A 22,352-nucleotide genomic window follows, 5' to 3' on the forward strand; every position below is an offset into this window, starting at 1 on the left:
ACATTAAGGCCAGGTTGGCTAATGATGGCAGATTTCCTTCCCTAAAGGACAATAGCCCCAGATGGGTTTTTCCAGCAATTGACAATGGATTCATGATGATCATTAGACTCTTAAATTCAAGAATTTTATTGACGTTAAATTCCACCTTCCCCCATGTGGATTCAAACCCGAGTCTGCAGACATGCTCTTGATGAGGTGAGTGTGGAAAGGATGTTTGTAGATGAATAGCCAAGTGACAGTAATGCCTCGAGGCCATCAGACCCCCTCAAGGCTTTGTGGCCCCCTGTGTGTAATCCAAATTCCACATTCCCATCAATTCCTCATAACCGTTGATTCCCTCCCCCCAGCCTAGAGGACCTAACTCAATCCCAATAATATTCAATGACTCCACCTCCACTACCTCCTGAGGTAGACAGTTCCAGAGTCATGCTAAGTGAAAAAAAAACCTCCCCTCATCTCTGTCTTAAAACAGTGTCCCCTGGATTTGGACTGACCCACAAGAGGAAACATCCTTTCCTTGCCCGCCTTGTCAAGACCATTCAGGATCTTATGCATTTCAATCAGTCAGCCCAAACTCCAGGGGAAACAAGTCCAGGCTGTCCAACCTTTCCCATAAAGCAACATACTCATTCCAGGGATCAATCCACTAAACAAAAACAGAAATTGCGGGCAAAAGTCAGCAGGTCTGGCAGCATCTGTGGAGAGAAAGCAGTGTAGAATCCCCACTGTATGGAAGCAGGCCATTCAGCCCATTGACTGTCCAAAGAGCAACCCCACCCAGACATCTATCCCCACATTTCCCATGGCTAATCCACCTAGCCTGCACATTCCTGGATATTATGGGCAATTTAGTGTGGCGAATCTATCCTAATCTGTACATTTTTGGATGCTGTTCGGAGGGTCGGTGCAGACTGAATTGGCTGAATGGCCTTTATCTGTACTGTAGGGATTTTATGAATCATCTCCTGTCAAATCCACCCAATATCATGATCTCCTGAGCCAAGGTAATCTCTAAGTATTGACAAATGCTTTTCTTGATTAACAGTGCACCAGTTTAATCCTGAAAAATATCCAAGCAGGGGAGGTGCTAGTAGCACTGTTTGAAAGGCATATGGACAGAGACATGAACAGGCAGGGAATAGAGGGATATGGACCATGTGCAGGCAGATAGGATTAATTTAGAATGGCATTATGGTCAGTACAGACATGGTGGGCTGAAGGGCCTGTTCTTGTGCTGTACTGTTCTATGTTCAGTTCTACCTTCCAATGTTTCATACAGTCCATAACTATAGCAATGATTTCTAATTTACTCCAAAAGTATTTAATTGGCTGTAAAGTGGTTTTAGAGTGTGGAGGTTTGGACTGTGCAATATAAACATGAATTCTTTTGACAGTGTCTTATTTAATAGCTTCAAAGGTATATTTTCATCCCCAGAAACCAAACACTTATGTAGCCCCAGTGTATCCTAAATTCTGCTGCACCCTCACATTTTCCATTTGTAATGGTCAGCACAATACTCCCACCTTCATATATCTGGAAGTTACAACCTGCAAGCTTGCCCTTTCAGCCCAGCCAGTCCATGCTGGCTTTATTATTTACTTTTATCCAGAATTGTGGCTCCCTGCTGGCAATTCACAGTTACATTTAGTTGCTGCGTCCTCATCTTCTCCCACTTCCCTACGCAATTCTATGTTGAATGAAACCATTCTCAATCATCTGTTCGGTCATGATGGCCTTCCCCAGCATTTGGAACTTGAACCTAGACCCTCTGGCCTAAACGTAGGGGCATTACCACTATCTGACAAGAGTCCTCAATTCTTTGTTCAATTTGATGTGGTTTCTGCATGAACTGTCTGAATGCTCTGTCACTCCTCTCCATCTGTACCTTATTGGTGAAACTCTGAATGAAAGATTCTGTTTTCTCTGATGCTGATTGTTGATTGCATTGTTAATTAGTGTTCCAGGCTAACCTATCACCAATTCTTGTTGCTCATTTAATCAGTTTATAAATGGATAATTAAAATCTCCTGTTGCTCCTTCAACTTCAATGGTTAATCTGGTGATGTATTCTCTACCTGTGGACCAGAAGGTCTGAGTTCAAGTTCCACTTGTTCCAGTGGTGACTCACAATATCTCTGAACAGATAGATTAAAGATACCTACCCTGGTGATGTGTTTCCATAGCAAAGGGGTTCAGCCCTTCTCTTGGGTTAGTCTACAGTGTATTGTTGCGTGGATGTTATTCAGAGCTAGTTTAACATGTGTAATATTTCCACTACGCTTGTGTTTTTCTTGGCAAAGAGCATTGAGTCACTATGGACTTCACTCACCCATTTCATCTCTTCCCATGACCCATGTACATTCTCCCTCACTGATTAATCTAGCTTTTTTTTGTTTTAAAAAATCCATTAAGTGCAAAAGCAAGGATGTTACTATGAAACCTTTGTTAATTACTGGTTAAGCCTCAGTTTGAATGTTGGGTTCAGTTCAGGGTACCGCACTTTTAGGAAGGATGTCAAGGTCTTGGAGAAAGTGCGCAGTCAGCCAGGGATGAGGGACTTCAGTTCACATGGAGAGACTGGAGAAGCCTGAGGACAGATTAAACAGAGTTCTTTAAAAGTGAGGGTATTCTTTAGAGAAATGGTTTATAGCAGTGAGAGAGTTTGTAACCAGGGGATATACCAGAAAGTCATTGATTGGCTAAAGAGCCAAAGTGGGTTTTTTTTTCAAGGCAGAGTGTTGATGTGATCTGAAAGGGCAATGGAAGCAGATTCAGGAACAATTTTCAAAATGGCAATTGATAAATATCTTTTAAAAAATGTGTGGAGACTATGGAAGAAATAGAGGACTAACTACAGATCTCCTTAATGATCCAGCAAAAACACACGGGGTAGAATGAGATCCTTCTGTAAGAAATGATGATTGAGGGAGAGGTTATGGGAAATAGATCAATGAGTTCATAAACGTTATAACATTCTAAAGAATCAGGGAGCTAGTCCACCAAAAGGAGTGTCCGACCAGTGGGTCTAAGGGACAGAAAGAGGCTATTTGGCCCTGAAATCCTGCTGTGCCATTGCCAACAATGGCAGATTCTGGTCTCAATTCCAATGTCTTTTCTGTGCCCCTCATCCCCCCCACCCCTATCATAATTATTGATGCACTTGTCAATCAAAAAATCTGAATTCCCAGTATGCTCATTGTTCACATTGATTGTCTCCCCGGAGAATACCACGTGCCTGTGTGTTCTGTTGATCCTATGTTTGACCAAACCTCTCATTTTTCTCACTGTTATTAGGAGACCCCTGCCAAAAAGATCGCACCAGCTGATGGGACATTCTGCCACACCTTACCCACTGGTCAGCCAACCTCCATGGCTATCAAACCCAAGCTGTCAAGACAGGACAGCCTGCAGCAACAGAAGGTAGCTGTTCTGGTCTACAATATTGTTATTCTTCTTTATTTTTTCATGGGATGTTTTGCTGGTTTGACCAGTGTTTGTTACCTACTCCTCATTGCCCTTGAACTGACTGGGTTGCTCAGCCATTTCAGAGGGCAGCTATGAGTCTGAAGTCACATATAGTGACTCCCTTCACTAAAGGACGTTAGTGAATTAGATGGGTTTTTTGTAACATTGACGGTAGGTGTCATGGTCATCATTAGTGAGACTGACTTTACATCATAGATTTTTAAAATTGAATTTAAATTCCACCACTGACTATGGAGAGATTTGTACCCATGTCCCAAGAAAATTAGCCCATAAGGTTTAGGAGCAGCAGTAGGCCATTCAGCCCATTGAGTCTGATCCACCATTTAGTGAGCTCATGGCTGATGTGATTATCTTCAACTCCGCGTTCCTGCCTTTCCCCATAACCCTTGCTACCCTTCCTGATTAAGAATCTGTCAGCCTCAGTCTCCTGTGTTGTACTTTTATTAGTCCAGTGTCAATGCAACACATCACAACCTCTCCATAAAGGAATAGAGGGACATGTGAAAAACTGCTCAAATAGATTGATTAGTATGAGGTCAGTATTGGAAGTTTATAGTTTTACACAAAGGATTTTCTATACTGGGGCTTTTTCCTCTAGAAAAGAGAAGTCCTGAGAGAGGTTAATGAAAAATTGCTAGGGCTAGGGTTGATGTTTCCAATTCCAGGAAAGATCAGGAATACACAGCTATAAATACCAGATGGTCAGGAAGAAATCCAGTCAGGGGAATTCATGAAAAACCAATTCAGGCAGAGTGGAGCAAAAATGTGGAGCTCATCATTTCAGGACAAGTTGGCATTCTTTGAGTTATTTATTCATGGGATGTGATATTTTCCATCAGAACTTACCCCTGAGAAGGTGGTGCAAAGCCGCCTATTTGAGTCCATGTGCTGTGGGTTGACCCACAAGCCTCTGACAAAGGGAGTTCCAGGACTTTGACCCAGCAACAGTGAAGGAATGGTGATATATTTCCAAGTCAGGATGGTGTGTAGACTGGAGCAGTTGTCAATCCCATGTACCTGCTGCCATGCTCCTTAGGGGTTTGGATGGTGCTGTTAAAGGCACTTGGGTGAGATACTGTAGTGCATCTGTAGATGGACCACAATTGTGCACAAATGAATGTATTGTCAAAGGGGGTGTGGAATGCCATGCTGTCAGGGGGTCAGTACTGAGGGAAGATCATGCTTTTGGAGGGTCAGTACTAAGGAGTGTCAGAAGGTCAGCGCTGAGGGAGTGCCACACTGTCCGAGGGTCAGTGCTGAGGGAATGTTGCACTGTCCGAGGGTCAGTGCTGAGGGAGTGCCGCACTGTTGGAGGGTCAGTGCTGAGGGAGTGGGCACTGTCGGAGGGTCAGTGCTGAGGGAGTGCCGCACTGTCGGAGGGTCAGTGCTGAGGGAGTGCCGCACTGTCGGAGGGTCAGTACTGAGGGAGTGCCGCACTGTCGGAGGGTCAGTGCTGAGGGAGTGCCGCACTGTCGGAGGGTCAGTGCTGAAGGAATGCCGCACTGTCGGAGGGTCAGCGCTGAGGGAACGCCACACTGTTGGAGGATCAGCGCTGAGGGAACGCCACACTGTCGGAGGGTCAGTGCTGAGGGAGTGCCGCGCTGTCGGAGGGTCAGCGCTGAGGGAATGCCACACTGTCGGAGGGTCAGCGCTGAGGGAATGCCACACTGTCGGAGGGTCAGTGCTGAGGAAGTGCCGCACTGTCAGAGGGTCCATGCTGTCAGAGAAGCCTCAGTTTAATACTCTTATCACTGTGTTTGGAATGTGAAGTTATCATGTGGCTGTGACTTTTGACTGTTACAAGAACACAAGACTTTGTGATTCAGTGAGAGTATTGCCCACTGATTCTGGTACTGCTATCTGTGAGCGAGAGAGGTCAGTCAGAGTGCTTTTTGTGTAGATTAGACACAGGGTTAAAGAGTTCAGGGTCTGGATGGTTAGTTTTGTTGCCAGTGATGTTGAACTCTCGGTAAAGTCTGAAGTGTGTGGAGTACTGCAGCTACTTGATGGGGCTTTGAGTTCAGACAGCAGCTCCTCAGTGATTTCATTTAAACCTCTCAAAGAGAAATGCAACACCGTCCTGCAGTGAGTGATCGGTAGTTTTGCTTGTTTCTACGATTGACTGCAATGTTTTCTGCTCTCTCTCTGTCTCTGTCTCTGTCTCTCTCTCTCTCCCTCTCTCTCTCTCTCTCTATCTGGTTGGTAAGGTGATAAGTGTTTTCTTTCAGGTTTCACTTTTTCAATGGTCTGTTTGGGAGTTTAGAATAGTGGGAATGGAGGTGAGGGCAGTGGAATGTTCCTCCCACAGAATGTGGGAGGTAAGGGTCACCACTACTCTCCCTGCTGACTACATCTGCTGGAAGTGCACCCAACTCCAGCTCCTCGGAAACCATGTTAGGGAATTGGAGCTGGATGAACTTCGGATCATTCGGGAGGCAGGGGGGCTTATTGAGAGGAGTTACAGGGAGGTAGTCACACCTCAGGTACAGGAAACAGGTGGATGGGTTACCGTCAGGGGACGGAAAGGGAACAGGCAGGCAGTGCAGGGATCCCCTGTGGTGGTCCCCCACAATTACAAGTATACTGTTTTAGATATTGTATGGGGCGGGGGGGAGGGAAACTTACCAAGGCTAAGTAGTGGGGCACAGGTCTCTGGCACAGAGTCTGTCCCTGTTGATCAGAATGAACAGGCGAAGTGGAGCAGAGCATTAGTCAATGTGGACTCCATAGTTAGGAGTAAAATTCTTGGCAGTGTAGATGAACAGAGAGATCTGTGTCCAGGTGCATAAATCCCTGAATGTTGCCACCCAGGTTGATAGAATTGTTAAGAAGGCATACAGTGTGTTAGCCTTTATTGGGAGAGGGATTGTGTTCCGGAGCCATGAGGTCATGCTTCAGCTGTGCAAGACACTGGTAAGGCCGCACCTAGAGTATTGTGTACAGTTCTGGTCACTGCATTATAAGAAGGATGTGGAAGCTTTGAGAAGGATTCAGAGGAGATTTACCAGGATGTTGCCTGGTCTGGAGGGAAGGTCTTACGAGGAAAGGCTGAGGGAACTGAGGCTGTTTTTGATGGAGAGAAGGTGGTTGAGAGGTGACTTAGTTCAAACATAAGATAATCAGAGGGTGAGATAGGGTGGACAGGGAAAACCTTTTTCCTCTGATGGTGACGGCGAGCACGAGGGGACATAGCTTTAAATTGAGGGGTGACAGATATAGCACAGCTGTCAGAGGTAGTTTCTTTACTCAGAGAGTAGTAGGGGAGTAGAACGGCCTGTCTGCAACAGTTGTAGACTCACCAATGTTAATGGCATTTAAATGGGCATTGGACATGCATATGGATAATAGTGGTTCGATGGGCATCAGATTAATTTCACAGGTCAGTGCAATGTAGAGAACCAAAGGGTCTGTACTGCACTGTAATGTTCTATGTTCTATCTCTCTTGCGCGCTCTTTGTCTCGCATTTTCTGTCTCACTCTCTCTCTCTGTCTCTCTGTCTCTCTCTCTCTCTCCTCCTCTCTCCCCTGTCTCTGTCTCTGTCACTCTCACTCCCTCACTCCCCCCTCTCTCCCCCCCTCCCCCTCTCCTCCTCCCCCCCCCCCTCCTCCCCCCTCCTCCCCCCTCCTCCCCCCTCCTCCCCCCTCCTCCCCCCTCCTCCCCCCTCCTCCCCCCTCCTCCCCCCTCCTCCCCCCTCCTCCCCCCTCTCCTCCTCCTCCCCCCCATCCTCCTCCTCCTCCTCCCCCCCATCCTCCTCCTCCTCCCCCCACCCCCCCCTCTCCTCCCCCTCCCCCCACCCCACCCTCTCCTCCCCCTCTCCTCCCCCCCACCCCCCCCCCCCCTCTCCTCCCCCCCTCTCTCCTGGACATTAATGTACTGGTGTGTGATCTGCAGGAGCTGGAGCTGGAGCTGGCCCAACACAAGCACCTGACGGAGTACATAGCGCTGCACGTTGACAGGATGAACCAGCAGGTACACAACTGCACGGAGCAGGATGTACACCAGTCCACTTCCAGGTAATCCACAAGGCAACATGGTTTCACTCCGCTAGGCAACTCTCCCAGTCAGAGACTCCCACCTCTCAATTGCTCTGGGATTGGCCTCCTATTCCGAGGGGTGCTTGTTCTCATGGGAAGAGGCTGTCATCGTTCAGTTGGACAGCCCCTTCCCCAGTGCACCACCGTGTCCCACCTCGGTGAGCGGGTGCTGGCCTGGCCCTTCACTCTCCAAAACGTGCCAGACCAGGGCAGAGGGTTCCTGGAAAGTCTCCCTTCCCACCCTTTAATCATGTGACATGTTTTTGGAAAAGGAAAAATTATTGGAGGTAAATACTAGAGCCAGATCAGGCCAAACGCCACCAGGAACAGACCAAAATTTGGCCCATCGGAACAAGAGGCTATTCAGTCCTTTACTCTGATACACAGGAACAGAAAACCATTCAGTCCCATTGCTTCAGCCTGTAAAAGAGGAACAAGAGGAGAGCATATGGCCCCTTTCCCAAACCTCTTACACCAAATCAGGTTGAGGCCATTCAGCCCACCACCTGAGCCTGTGATATAGGAACAGGATGAGGCCATTCATTTCTGTGTGTTTTTCATACAGAAGCAGAGAGAGGTCTGCTGGTATCCCCAGTGCCTGTTGCATTAGGAGCAGGAGATAGCTATTCAGCCATTCTGTGCATCACCTGTTTCCAATCTCCACCTACCCACTGAGAGTTCATAACGGTTCATACCTTGCCCAAAGAAAAATGTATTAATCTTGGTTTGGCAAGTTTCTATTGAACCTCACACACACTATCCTTGGTGTAACCCGTGCCTCCTAAAAGGACCCTGAACAACCAGGCTCCAGGTTGAAGAGCCTTGTATTGACCTCTGTAGTGATTGTAATCAGGTCACCCAGGTAGGTGTTCCCTGATTGGGGCTATTATCCTGGCTGACAGATATAAACAGGAGAGTCAGGAGTTCTGCTCACTCATAAAGAATAGTGCTGGAAAAGCACAGCAGGTCAGGCAGCATCCGAGGAGCAGCAGAGTCAAGGTTTCAGGCATAAGCTCTTCATCAGGAATGTGTGGGGGTGCCAAAGGGGGCTGAAAGATAAATGAGAGGGGGAGCGGGGCTGGGGGGCAGGTAGCTGAGAAGGCAATAATAAGATGAAGATGGGGGGGGGTGGGGTGATTGATAGGTGGGAGCGGATAGGTAGGAAGGAAAATGAACAGGTAGGACAGGTCATGAGGGCAGTACTGAATTGGAAGGTTGGATTTGGGATAAGTTTGTGGGGAGGGGAGATGTGGAAACTTGTGAAATTGACATTGATTTCATGTGGTTGGAGGGTCCCAAGGCAGAAGGTGAGGCGTTCTTCCTCCAGGCGTCAGGTGGCTAGGATTTGGTGGTGGAGGAGGCCCAGCACTTGCATGTCCTTGGCGGAGTGGGAGGGGGAGTTGAAGTGGTCAGCCACAGGGCAGTCGTGTTGGTTGGTGCAGACATCCTAGAGATGTTCTCTGAAGCGTTCCCAAAGTTGGTGTCCTGTCTCCCCAGTGTAGAGCAAACTATATCGAGAGCAATGGACACAGTCGATGAGGTGTGTGAAAGTACAAGTAAATCTCTGCTGGATGTGGAAAGGTCCTTTGGGGTTTGGATGGAGGTGAGGGGGAATGGGTGGGTGCAGGTCTTATACCTTTTGCAGTGGCTGGGGAAGATGCTGGGAGTGGAGGAGGGTGGGTCGGTGGGGGAGGGACGTGGACCTAATGAGGGAGTTGTGTAGGGAATGATCTCTGCGGAATGCTGAGAGGGGTGGGAAGAGAAATATATCCCTGGTGGTGAGGTCTGACTGTCGGTGGTGGAAATGGTGGAGGATGATGCATTCCAATCTGGAGGTTGGTGGGGTGGAAGATGAGGACTGGGGAGGGTGGGGGGGGGACCTTGTTCTGTCCTTGTTGTGGTTGGACGGGTGCAGTTCAAAGGTGGAAGTGGAGGAGATGTGCTGGAGGGCATTGTTGACCACGTGGGAGGGGAAATTACCGTCCTTGAAATTGGACAACATCTGGGATGTTCTGGAGTGGAATTGCTTCTCTTGTGCGCAGATGTGTTGATGCGGTGGAATTGGGAATAAGGGATAGTGTTTTTACAAGGTGGGGGTGGATTGGGAGGAGGTGTTGTCCCTTTTCAGCATAGTGATTGTAATGAGGGTAACCAAGTGGAATCTGAGTTCCTTGATTGGGGCTGTTAGTCTGGGAGAAAGGGAGGACTGCAGATGTTGGTGATCAGAGTCGAAAAGTGTATTGCTGGAAAAGCACAGCCGCTCGGGCAGCATCCGAGGAGCAGGAGACTCAATGTTTCAGGCATAAGCCCTCTGTCAGGAATGTGGTCTCCTGCTGTTAATCTGGTCTAATCAGGGAGCCCTGCCTGACAGATATAAACAAGAGTTTCCGACATCCTGTTCCCTCTGAGAGCTGGCTCTGAAGGAGCTGCATCAGCGTCAGGGACTCACCACATGGAAATAAAGGGGGACTTTGGGTGATGGGATACCAGACTTTGTGGAGTTATTTCAACCTCCAACTGCTGGAGAAAGTCATTTCTCTTGAAAGCTCTACCAATTCCTTTCATCATCGTAAACATGTTGGTCTGGTCACCCATAATCATAGCCTCATGCATTCCAGTAAATTTGCTTAATTCTCACTCTAAGACCAGTTGCCCAGAGTTGGTGCAGTTACTTCTGATGAGGTCGGACCCAAATTTTGGAAACCTGAAAAGTAATTTCCTCGCCTCTGTATTCCAGTTCTGTTGTGACAGAGTGTGGGTGCGAGAGTTCCTGTGTGTGGGGAAACTCTTGTGGTTGTCCCCTGCCAGTGAGTTGCAGAAATTGAGAACAAACAGCAAAAAATAAATTTAATTCAAAGACGTTTGGGCAGATGTTGCTGTTTTATCTGCAGATGTGTCTGATCCCGAGGCAGTTAAGCCCTGACCTGGAGTACCCTGTGTTTATGTTCCTGTTGCACATGGCCCTGATTTCTGCTCTGCTTGGGTGGAAAGAGAGCTGAAAGATGGGGAGGGGTTATATTGCAGAGTTGGGGGACAGCTGTGCAGTGATGGAGACAAAGCTCAGAATCGAAACCTGCATAGAATGAACTGGGGAAGCTGCGATAATCTGGAATAAATTTGCTGTCTCTTTATTTGCAAGAGCACAGTCTGTGATGGTTCAGTGCACAGGGGCCTCTCACAGCAGTGTTTTAACTGACCTCTGTGTCCCTGGGCTGGGGAGATGTGGTGCTGTCTTGGAATTCTTTAGCATGTGTCTCCAGACAATGCATGCAGCATTATTGCAATGCCCTCAAGCACTCACGAGCTAGGATCCTGGGCGAAGGGTGAGGTGTTGTGCAGCAGAAAGTATTTAAGAACAGAACCCAAAGCTGGGTGCTTAATCTAACTCCAGACTCCCCAAAGCCTGTCCACCATCTACAAGGCACAAGTCAGGAGTGTGATGGAATCCTCCCCACTTGCCCTGGATGGGGGCAGCTCCAACAACACCCAAGAAGCTTGACACCATCCAGGACAAAGCAACCGCTTCACTGGCACCACATCTACGAACACCCACTCCCTCCACCACTGACGCTCAGTAGCAGCAGTGTGTACTATCTACAAGATGCCCTGCAGAAACTCATGAAAGATCCTCAGACAGCATCTTCCAAACCCATGGCCACTTCCATCTAGAAGGACAAGGGCAGCAGATACATGAGAACACCAGCCCCTGTAAGCTCCCCTCTGAGCCACTCACCACCCTGACTTGGAAATACATCGCCGTTCCTTCAGTATCACTGGGTCAAAATCCTGGAATTCCCTCGATAAGAGCATTGTGGGTCAACCTACAGCACAGGGATTATAGCAGTTCAGGAAGGCAGCTCATCCCCACCTTCTCAAGGGGCAACTAGGGATGGGCAGTAAATACGGGCCCAGCCAGTAACACCCACATCCTGTGAAAGAATTTTTTAAAGAAAATGTACTGCTGCCAGAGCTGTGGGTTAGAAGGAGCAATGTGATTGGGATTCCTGGCTCTGTGTGGGCCATCATACACTTTGAGGATTCATTGAACCTGTGGGAAGGGTCCAAAGATTCACATGAATCCGTCCCCAATGCCCTTAGCCAAGGTGCTGGACTTTGTTAACTCCATGACTCTCCGTTGAATTTGCTGGAGATCTATTCCCTAGAAAAGGCAGACCGAGATGGGATTGAGTTTAAGAGCCGCGAGGTTATGCTGCAGCTCTATAAAGCTGTGGTTAGACCACACTAGGGATTTTGTGTTCAGTTCTATTCGCCTCATTACAGGAAGGATGTAGAAGCTTTAGAGAGGGTGCAGAGGAGCTTTACCAGGATGCTGCCTGGACTGGAGGGTATGTCTTATGAAGAAAGGTTGAGGGAGCTAGGGCTTTTCTCATTGGAACGAAGAAGGATGAGAGGTGACTTGATCGAGGTGTACAAGATGTTGGGAGGCAGAGAGAGTGGATTGTCAGAGACTTTGTCCCAAGCCAGAAATGTTTATTACGGGGAGCATAATTTTAAGGTGATTGGTGGAAGGTTTAAGGGAGATGTCAGAGGTAAGTTCTTTCCACCAGGAGTGGTGGGTGTGTGGAATGCACTTCCAGCAGTGGGAGTAGAGTCAGAGACATTAGGGGCATTTAAGTAACTCTTGGATAGGCCACATGGATGAGAGTACAATGTAGGGTGTGTAGGTTAGTCTGATCTTCGAATAAGATAAAAGGGCCTGTACTATGCTGTATTGCTCAATATTCTATGGGAGGTGTCCTGATGGATCCTAATATATTGTAATATTTGCTAAGCCTTCCAAATTGATAGTTTTTTGAGGAAGTGACAAAGATGATTCCTCAGGGCAGGGCAATGACTGCTGCCTACGTGGATTTCATTAAAGCATTCCACAAGGTCCCTCATTGTCGGCTGGTCGAGAAGATTAAGTCACATGGGATCCATGGTGATTTGGTAAGTCGGATACAAAATTGGCTTGGCTATAGAAGAGAGAGGGTAGTTAAGGAGGAGTATTTTTCTGACTGGAGGTCTATGACCAGTGGTGTTCCATAAGTGTCAGTGCTGGGACCTTTGTTGCACATAAATGATTTGGATAAAAATATAGATAGAGTCATAGAGATGTACAGCATGGAAACAGACCCTTCAGTCCAACCTGTCCATGCCAACCAGATATCCCAACCCAATCTAGTCCCTCCTGCCAGCACCCAGCCCATATCCCTCCAAACCCTTCCTATTCATATACACATCCAAATGCCTCTTAAATGTTGCAATTGTACCAGCCTCCACCACTTCCTCTGGCAGCTCATTCCACACACACATACCACCCTCTGTGTGAAAAAGTTGTCCCTTAGGTCTCTTTTATCTCTTTCCCCTCTCACCCTAAACCTATGCCCTCTAGTTTTGGACTCCCCGACCCCAGGAAAAAGACTTTGTCTATTTATCATATCCATGCCCCTCATAATTTTGTAAACCTCTATAAGGTCACCCCTCAGCCTCCGACGCTCCAGGGAAAACAGCCCCAGCCTGTTCAGCCTTTCCCTATAGCTCAAATCCTCCGACCATAGCAACATTCTTGTAAATCTTTTCTGAACCCTTTCAAGTTTCACAACATCTTTCCGATAGGAAGGAGACCAGAATTGCATGCAATATTCCAACAGTGGCCTAACCAATGTCCTGTACAGCCGCAACATGACCTCCCAACTCCTGTACTCAATACTTTGACCAATAAAGGAAAATATACCAAACGTCTTCTTCACTATCCTATCTACCTGCGACTCCACTTTCAAGGCGATATGAACCTGCACTCCAAGATCTCTTTGTTCAGCAACACGGCCTAGGACCTTACCATTAAGTGTATAAGTCCTGTTTAAGATTTGCTCTCCCAAAATGCAGCACCTCGCATTTATCTGAATAACTCCATCTGCCACTTCTCAACCCATTAGCCCATCTGGTCCAGATCCTGTTGTAATCTGAGGTAACCCTCTTCACTGTCCACTACACCTCCAATTTTGGTGTCATCTGCAAACTTACTAACTGTACCTCTTATGCTCGCATCCAAATAATGTATGTAAATGACAAAAAGTAGAGGGCCCAGCACCGATCCTTGTGGCACTCCACTGGTCACAGGCCTCCAGCCTGAAAAACAACCCTCCATCACCACCATCTGTCTTCTAGCTTTGAGCCAGTTCTGTATCCAAATGGCTTGTTCTCCCTGTATTCCGTGAGATCTAACCTTGCTCATCATCTCCCGTGGGGAACCTTGTCGAACGCCTTACTGAAGTCCATATAGATCACATCTACCACTCTGCCCTCATCAATCCTCTTTGTTACTTCCTCAAAAAACTCAATCAAGTTTGTGAGACATGATTTCCCATGCACAAAGCCATGTTGACTATCCCTAATCAGTCCTTGCCTTTCCAAATACATGTACATCCTGTCCCTCAGGATTCCCTCCAACAACTTGCCCACCACTGAGGTCAGGCTCACTGGTCTATAGTTCCCTGGCTTGTCTTTACTGCCCTTTTTAAACAGTGGCACCACGTTAGCCAACCTCCAGTCTTCCGGCACCTCACCTGTGACTAACGATGATACAAATATCTCAGCAAGAGGCCCAGCAATCACTTCTCTCGCTCACCACAGAATTCTCGGGTACATCTTGGGGATTGATCCACCTTTACCCATTTCAAGACGTCAATACTTCCTCCTCTGTAATCTGGACATTTTGCAAGATGTCACCATTTATTTCCCTACAATCTATATCTTCCATATCCTTTTCCACAGTAAATACTGACGCAAAATACTTATTTAGTATCTGTTGGTCTGTTTGATAAGTTTGCACATGACATGAAAATTGACGGAGTTGTGGTTAGTGAGGAAGCTTATCAAAGGATACAGTAGAATGTAGATTAGTTGGAAAATTGGGTGGAGAAATGGCAGATGGGGTTTAATTCGAACAAGTGTGAGGTGATGCATTTTGGGAGGGCAAATTCAAGAGGAAAGTATATTGTAAATGGCAGGACCCTTGGGAGCATTGATATACACAGGGCTGATGGGGTCCAAGTCTATAGCTCCCTGAAATTGGCAACAGAAGTGGATATGGTGGTGAAGAAGGCCAATGGCATGCTTGCCTTCATCGGTTGGAGCATTGAGTATAAAAGTTACAGTCTAAAACATTAGGCTACATTGAGAGGATTGTGTGCACTCTATAGGAATGATGTGGAGAGGGTGCAAAAGAGGTTTACCAGATGTTGCCTGGATTAGAGTGTACAGACCATTCTGGTAAAATGTGTGTTTCATCAACGCAAATTGGCTATAACACAATTAACAAATTGTGGACGCCATTTGGATAATGTGAACTTTCTGCTGAATGATATTGTGATTTTCTAAAGCACAGTTTTCCATAGCGCAGTTTTCCATAGCGTGCTTTTCTATTGCGGTTTTCCGTAGCGCGGTTTTCCATAGTGCGGTTTTCTATTGCGGTTTTCCTTAGCGCGGTTTTCCATAGCGCGGTTTTCTATTGCGGTTTTCCATAGCGCGGTTTTCTGTTGTGGATTTCCATAGCATGGTTTTCTATTGCGGTTTTCCATAGCGCGGTTTTCTGTTGTGGATTTCCATAGCATGGTTTTCTATTGCGCGGTTTTCTATAGCGTGGTTTTCTATTGCGGTTTTCCATAGCGCGGATTTCTATTGCGGTTTTCCATAGTGCAGTTTTCTATTGCGGTTTTCCATCGGCGGTTTTCTATTGCGGTTTTCTATAGCGCGGTTTTCTATAGCGCGGTTTCCTATTGCGGTTTTCTATAGCGCGGTTTTCTACTGCGGTTTTCCATAGCGCGGTTTTCTATTGTGATTTTCCATAGCACGGTTTTCTATTGCGGTTTTCTATAGTGTGGTTTTCTATTGCGGTTTTCCATAGCACGGTTTTGTATAGCACCGTGTTCTATTGCGGTTTTCCATACCGCGGTTTTGTATAGCGCAGTTTTCTATTGCGGTTTTCTATAGCGCGTTTTTTTATTGCGGTTTTCCATAGCGCGGTTTTCTATTGCGGTTTTCTATAGTGTGGTTTTCTATTGCGGTTTTCCATAGCGCGGTTTTGTATAGCGCCGTGTTCTGTTGCGGTTTTCCATAGCGCGGTTTTCCATAGCGCGGTTTTCCTTAGCGCGGTTTTCTATTGCGGTTTTCCATGGTGCGGTTTTCCATGGTGCGGTTTTCCATTGCGCGGTTTTCCATTGCGCGGTTTTCCATTGCGATTTTCCATAGCGCGGTTTTCTATTGCGATTTTCCATAGTGCGGTTTTCTATTGCGATTTTCCATAGTGCGGTTTTCCATAGTACGGTTTTCTATTGCGGTTTTCTATAGCGCGGTTTCCTATTGCGAGGTTTTCTATTGCGGTTTTCTATAGTGTGGTTTTCCATAGCGCGGTTTTGTATAGCGCCGTGTTCTATTGCGGTTTTCTATAGCGCGGTTTTCTATAGCGCGGTTTTCCATAGCGCGGTTTTCTATAGCGCCTTTTTCTATTGAGGTTTTCCATAGCGCGGTTTTCTATAGTGTGGTTTTCTATTGCGGTTTTCTATAGTGCGGTTTTCCATAGTGCGGTTTTCTATTGTGGTTTTCTATAGCGCGGTTTTCTATTGCGTTTTTCTATAGCGCGGTTTCCTATTGCGGTTTTCCATAGCGTGGTTTTCCATAGCGTGGTTTTCTATAGCGCGTTTTTCTATTGAGGTTTTCCATAGCGCGGTTTTCCATAGCGCGGTTTTCCATAGCGCGGTTTTCCATAGTGTGGTTTTCCATAGTGTGGTTTTCCATAGTGTGGTTTTCCATAGCGTGGTTTTCTATAGTGTGGTTTTCTATAGCACGGTTTTCCATAGTGCGGTTTTCTATAGCGTGGTTTTCTATTGCCGTTTTCCATAGCGTGGTTTTCCATAGCGGTTTTCTATAGCGCGTTTTCCTATTGCGGTTTTCCATAGCGCGGTTTTCTATTGCGGTTTTCCATAGCGTGGTTTTCTATAGCGCGGTTTCCTATTGCGGTTTCCTATTGCGGTTTCCTATAGCGTGGTTTTCCATAGCGCGGTTTTCTATTGTGGTTTTCCATAGCGGTTTTCCATAGTGCGGTTTTCTATTACGGTTTTCCATAGCGCGGTTTTCTATTGCAGTTTTCCATAGCGCGGTTTCTATTGCGGTTTTCCATAGCGCGGTTTTCTATAGTGCAGTTTTCTATTGCGGTTTTCCATAGTGCGGTTTTCCATAATGCGGTTTTCCATAGTGCGGTTTTCCATAGCGCGGTTTTCTTTTGCGGTTTTCCATAGTGTGGTTTTCTATTGTGGTTTTCTATAGCGCGGTTTTCTATTGCGGTTTTCCATAGTGCGGTTTTCCATAGCGCGGTTTTCTTTTGCGGTTTTCCATAGTGTGGTTTTCTATTGTGGTTTTCTATAGCGCGGTTTTCTATTGCGGTTTTCCATAGTGTGGTTTTCCATAGTGTGGTTTTCCATAGTGTGGTTTTCCATAGCGGTTTTCCATAGTGCGGTTTTCTATTACGGTTTTCCATAGCGCGGTTTTCTATTGCGGTTTTCCGTAGCGCGATTTTCTATTGCGGTTTTCCATAGTGCGGTTTTCTATTACGGTTTTCCATAGCGCGGTTTTCTATTGCGGTTTTCCATAGTGCGGTTTTCTATTACGGTTTTCCATAGCGTGGTTTTCTATTGCGGTTTTCCATAGTGCGGTTTTTTATTGCGGTTTTCCATAGTGTGGTTTTCTATTGCAGTTTTCCATAGCGCGGTTTCTATAGTGCGGTTTTGCATAGCGCGATTTCTATTGCGGTTTTCTATAGTGCGGTTTCTATAGCGCGGTTTTCTATTGCGGTTTTTCATAGTGCGGTTTTCTATTGCGATTTTCCATAGTGCGGTTTTCTAGTGCGGTTTTCCATAGTGCGGTTTTCTATTGTGGTTTTCAATAGCGCGGTTTTCTGTTGCGGTTTTCCATAGTGTGGTTTTCTTTTGCGGTTTTCCATAGCGCGGTTTTCTATTGCGGTTTTCTATAGCGCGGTTTTCTATAGCGCGGTTTCCTATTGCGGTTTTCTATAGCGCGGTTTTCTACTGCGGTTTTCCATAGCGCGGTTTTCTATTGCGGTTTTCTATTGTGATTTTCCATAGCACGGTTTTCTATTGCGGTTTTCTATAGTGTGGTTTTCTATTGCGGTTTTCCATAGCACGGTTTTGTATAGCACCGTGTTCTATTGCGGTTTTCCATACCGCGGTTTTGTATAGCGCAGTTTTCTATTGCGGTTTTCTATAGCGCGTTTTTTTATTGCGGTTTTCCATAGCGCGGTTTTCTATTGCGGTTTTCTATAGTGTGGTTTTCTATTGCGGTTTTCCATAGCACGGTTTTGTATAGCGCCGTGTTCTATTGCGGTTTTCCATAGCGCGGTTTTCCATAGCGCGGTTTTCCATAGCGCGGTTTTGTATAGCGTGGTTTTCTATTGCGGTTTTCCATAGCGCGGTTTTCTATTGCGGTTTTCCATAGCGCGGTTTTCTATAGTGTTGTTTTCTACTGCGGTTTTGTACTGCGGTTTTCTATAGCGCGGTTTTCTATTGCGGTTTTCCATAGCGCGGTTTTCTATTGCGGTTTTCTATAGTGTGGTTTTCTATTGCGGTTTTCCATAGCTCGGTTTTGTATAGCGCCGTGTTCTATTGCGGTTTTCTATAGTGTGGTTTTCTATTGCGGTTTTCCATAGCGCCGTGTTCTATTGCGGTTTTCCATAGCGCGGTTTTCCATAATGCGGTTTTCTATTGCGGTTTTCTATAGTGTGGTTTTCTATTGCGGTTTTCCATAGCACGGTTTTGTATAGCGCTGTGTTCTATTGCGGTTTTCCATAGCACGGTTTACCATAGCGCAGTTTTGTATAGCGCAGTTTTCTATTGCGGTTTTCCATAGCGCGGTTTTCTATTGCGGTTTTCCATAGCGCGGTTTTCTATAGTGTTGTTTTCTACTGCGGTTTTCTATTGCGGTTTTCTATAGCGCGGTTTTCCATGGTGCGGTTTTCCATGGTGCGGTTTTCCATGGTGCGGTTTTCCATGGTGCGGTTTTCCATGGTGCGGTTTTCCATGGTGCGGTTTTCCATGGTGCGGTTTTCCATTGCGCGGTTTTCTATTGCGATTTTCCATAGCGCGGTTTTCTATTGCGATTTTCCATAGTGCGGTTTTCCATAGTACGGTTTTCTATTGCGGTTTTCTATAGCGCGGTTTCCTATTGCGCGGTTTTCTATTGCGGTTTTCTATAGTGTGGTTTTCTATTGCGGTTTTCCATAGCGCGGTTTTGTATAGCGCCGTGTTCTATTGCGGTTTTCTATAGCGCGGTTTTCTATAGCGTGGTTTTCCATAGCGCGGTTTTCTATAGCGCCTTTTTCTATTGAGGTTTTCCATAGCGCGGTTTTCTATAGTGTGGTTTTCTATTGCGGTTTTCTATAGCGCGGTTTTCTATAGCGCGGTTTTCCATAGTGCGGTTTTCTATTGCGGTTTTCTATTGCGTTTTTCTATAGCGCGGTTTCCTATTGCGGTTTTCCATAGCGTGGTTTTCCATAGCGTGGTTTTCCATAGCGTGGTTTTCCATAGCGTGGTTTTCTATAGCGCGTTTTTCTATTGAGGTTTTCCATAGCGCGGTTTTCCATAGCGCGGTTTTCCATAGCGCGGTTTTCTATTGCGGTTTTCCATAGCGCGGTTTTCTATAGTGTTGTTTTCTACTGCGGTTTTGTACTGCGGTTTTCTATAGCGCGGTTTTCTATTGCGGTTTTCCATAGCGCGGTTTTCTATTGCGGTTTTCTATAGTGTGGTTTTCTATTGCGGTTTTCCATAGCTCGGTTTTGTATAGCGCCGTGTTCTATTGCGGTTTTCTATAGTGTGGTTTTCTATTGCGGTTTTCCATAGCGCCGTGTTCTATTGCGGTTTTCCATAGCGCGGTTTTCCATAATGCGGTTTTCTATTGCGGTTTTCTATAGTGTGGTTTTCTATTGCGGTTTTCCATAGCACGGTTTTGTATAGCGCCGTGTTCTATTGCGGTTTTCCATAGCACGGTTTACCATAGCGCAGTTTTGTATAGCGCAGTTTTCTATTGCGGTTTTCCATAGCGCGGTTTTCTATTGCGGTTTTCCATAGCGCGGTTTTCTATAGTGTTGTTTTCTACTGCGGTTTTCTATTGCGGTTTTCTATAGCGCGGTTTTCCATGGTGCGGTTTTCCATGGTGCGGTTTTCCATGGTGCGGTTTTCCATGGTGCGGTTTTCCATGGTGCGGTTTTCCATTGCGCGGTTTTCTATTGCGATTTTCCATAGCGCGGTTTTCTATTGCGATTTTCCATAGTGCGGTTTTCCATAGTACGGTTTTCTATTGCGGTTTTCTATAGCGCGGTTTCCTATTGCGCGGTTTTCTATTGCGGTTTTCTATAGTGTGGTTTTCTATTGCGGTTTTCCATAGCGCGGTTTTGTATAGCGCCGTGTTCTATTGCGGTTTTCTATAGCGCGGTTTTCTATAGCGTGGTTTTCCATAGCGCGGTTTTCTATAGCGCCTTTTTCTATTGAGGTTTTCCATAGCGCGGTTTTCTATAGTGTGGTTTTCTATTGCGGTTTTCTATAGCGCGGTTTTCTATAGCGCGGTTTTCCATAGTGCGGTTTTCTATTGCGGTTTTCTATTGCGTTTTTCTATAGCGCGGTTTCCTATTGCGGTTTTCCATAGCGTGGTTTTCCATAGCGTGGTTTTCCATAGCGTGGTTTTCCATAGCGTGGTTTTCTATAGCGCGTTTTTCTATTGAGGTTTTCCATAGCGCGGTTTTCCATAGCGCGGTTTTCCATAGCGCGGTTTTCCATAGCGCGGTTTTCCATAGCACGGTTTTCCATAGCACGGTTTTCCATAGCACGGTTTTCCATAGTGTGGTTTTCCATAGTGTGGTTTTCCATAGCGTGGTTTTCTATAGTGTGGTTTTCTATAGCACGGTTTTCCATAGTGCGGTTTTCTATAGCGCGGTTTTCTATTGCGGTTTTCCATAGCGCGGTTTCCTATTGCGGTTTCCTATAGCGTGGTTTTCCATAGCGCGGTTTTCTATTGTGGTTTTCCATAGCGTGGTTTTCCATAGCGGTTTTCCATAGTGCGGTTTTCTATTACGGTTTTCCATAGCGCGGTTTTCTATTGCAGTTTTCCATAGCGCGGTTTCTATTGCGGTTTTCCATAGCGCGGTTTTCTATAGTGCAGTTTTCTATTGCGGTTTTCCATAGTGCGGTTTTCCATAATGCGGTTTTCCATAGTGCGGTTTTCCATAGTGCGGTTTTCCATAGTGCGGTTTTCCATAGCGCGGTTTTCTTTTGCGGTTTTCCATAGTGTGGTTTTCTATTGCGGTTTTCTATTGTGGTTTTCTATAGCGCGGTTTTCTATTGCGGTTTTCCATAGTGTGGTTTTCCATAGTGTGGTTTTCCATAGTGTGGTTTTCCATAGTGCGGTTTTCCATAGCGGTTTTCCATAGTGCGGTTTTCTATTACGGTTTTCCATAGCGCGGTTTTCTATTGCGGTTTTCCATAGTGTGGTTTTTTATTGCGGTTTTCCGTAGCGCGATTTTCTATTGCGGTTTTCCATAGCGCGGTTTTCTATTACGGTTTTCCATAGCGCGGTTTTCTATTGCGGTTTTCCATAGTGCGGTTTTCTATTACGGTTTTCCATAGCGTGGTTTTCTATTGCGGTTTTCCATAGTGTGGTTTTTTATTGCGGTTTTCCATAGTGTGGTTTTCTATTGCAGTTTTCCATAGCGCGGTTTTCCATAGCGCGGTTTCTATAGTGCGGTTTTGCATAGCGCGATTTCTATTGCAGTTTTCTATAGTGCAGTTTTCCATAGTGCGGTTTCTATAGCGCGGTTTTCTATTGCGGTTTTTCATAGTGCGGTTTTCTATTGCGATTTTCCATAGTGCGGTTTTCTATTGCGATTTTCCATAGTGCGGTTTTCTAGTGCGGTTTTCCATAGTGCGGTTTTCTATTGTGGTTTTCAATAGCGTGGTTTTCTGTTGCGGTTTTCCATAGTGTGGTTTTCTTTTGCGGTTTTCCATAGCGCGGTTTTCTATAGCGCGGTTTTCTATTGCGGTTTTCCATAGTGCGGTTTTCTATTGCGGTTTTTCATAGTGCGGTTTTCTATTGCGGTTTTCCATAGTGCGGTTTCCTATTGCGCGGTTTTCTATTGCGGTTTTCCATAGTGCGGTTTTCCATAGTGCGGTTTTCTATTGTGGTTTTCAATAGCGCGGTTTTCTGTTGCGGTTTTCCATAGTGTGGTTTTCTTTTGCGGTTTTCCATAGCGCGGTTTTCTATTGCGGTTTTCCATCGTGCGGTATTTCATCGCGCGGTTTTCTATAGCGTGGTTTTCCATAGCGCGGTTTTCTATTGTGGTTTTCAATAGCGCGGTTTTCTATTGTGGTTTTCAATAGCGCGGTTTTCTGTTGTGGTTTTCAATAGCGCGGTTTTCTGTTGCGGTTTTCCATAGTGTGGTTTTCTATTGCGGTTTTCTGTTGTGGTTTTCAATAGCGCGGTTTTCCATAGCGCGGTTTTCCATAGCGCGGTTTTCCATAGCACGGTTTTCCATAGCACGGTTTTCCATAGTGTGGTTTTCCATAGTGTGGTTTTCCATAGTGTGGTTTTCTATAGCACGGTTTTCCATAGTGCGGTTTTCTACAGCGCGGTTTTCTATTGCGGTTTTCCATAGCGTGGTTTTCCATAGCGCGGTTTCCTATTGCGGTTTCCTATAGCGTGGTTTTCCATAGCGCGGTTTTCTATTGTGGTTTTCCATAGCGTGGTTTTCCATAGCGGTTTTCCATAG

The 22,352-nt window shown here is 46.1% G+C and overlaps 1 protein-coding gene across 6 annotated transcripts in view; it reads left to right on the forward strand.

Moving 5' to 3' along the window:
- Positions 1-22,352, forward strand: part of LOC140476049 (uncharacterized) — a 452,737-nt gene that overhangs the window by 251,205 nt on the left and 179,180 nt on the right. For all 6 annotated transcript variants that reach the window (XM_072568002.1, XM_072568006.1, XM_072568005.1 and 3 more), the window contains 2 exons: positions 3,296-3,421; positions 7,380-7,501. In XM_072568002.1, coding sequence (XP_072424103.1) covers positions 3,296-3,421; positions 7,380-7,501 — 248 coding nt within the window. The remainder of the gene's footprint in view (positions 1-3,295; positions 3,422-7,379; positions 7,502-22,352) is intronic.

Source organism: Chiloscyllium punctatum, chromosome 4 (genome assembly GCF_047496795.1).
Source record: "Chiloscyllium punctatum isolate Juve2018m chromosome 4, sChiPun1.3, whole genome shotgun sequence".
In the NCBI taxonomy this organism is placed as follows: Eukaryota; Metazoa; Chordata; class Chondrichthyes; order Orectolobiformes; family Hemiscylliidae; genus Chiloscyllium; species Chiloscyllium punctatum.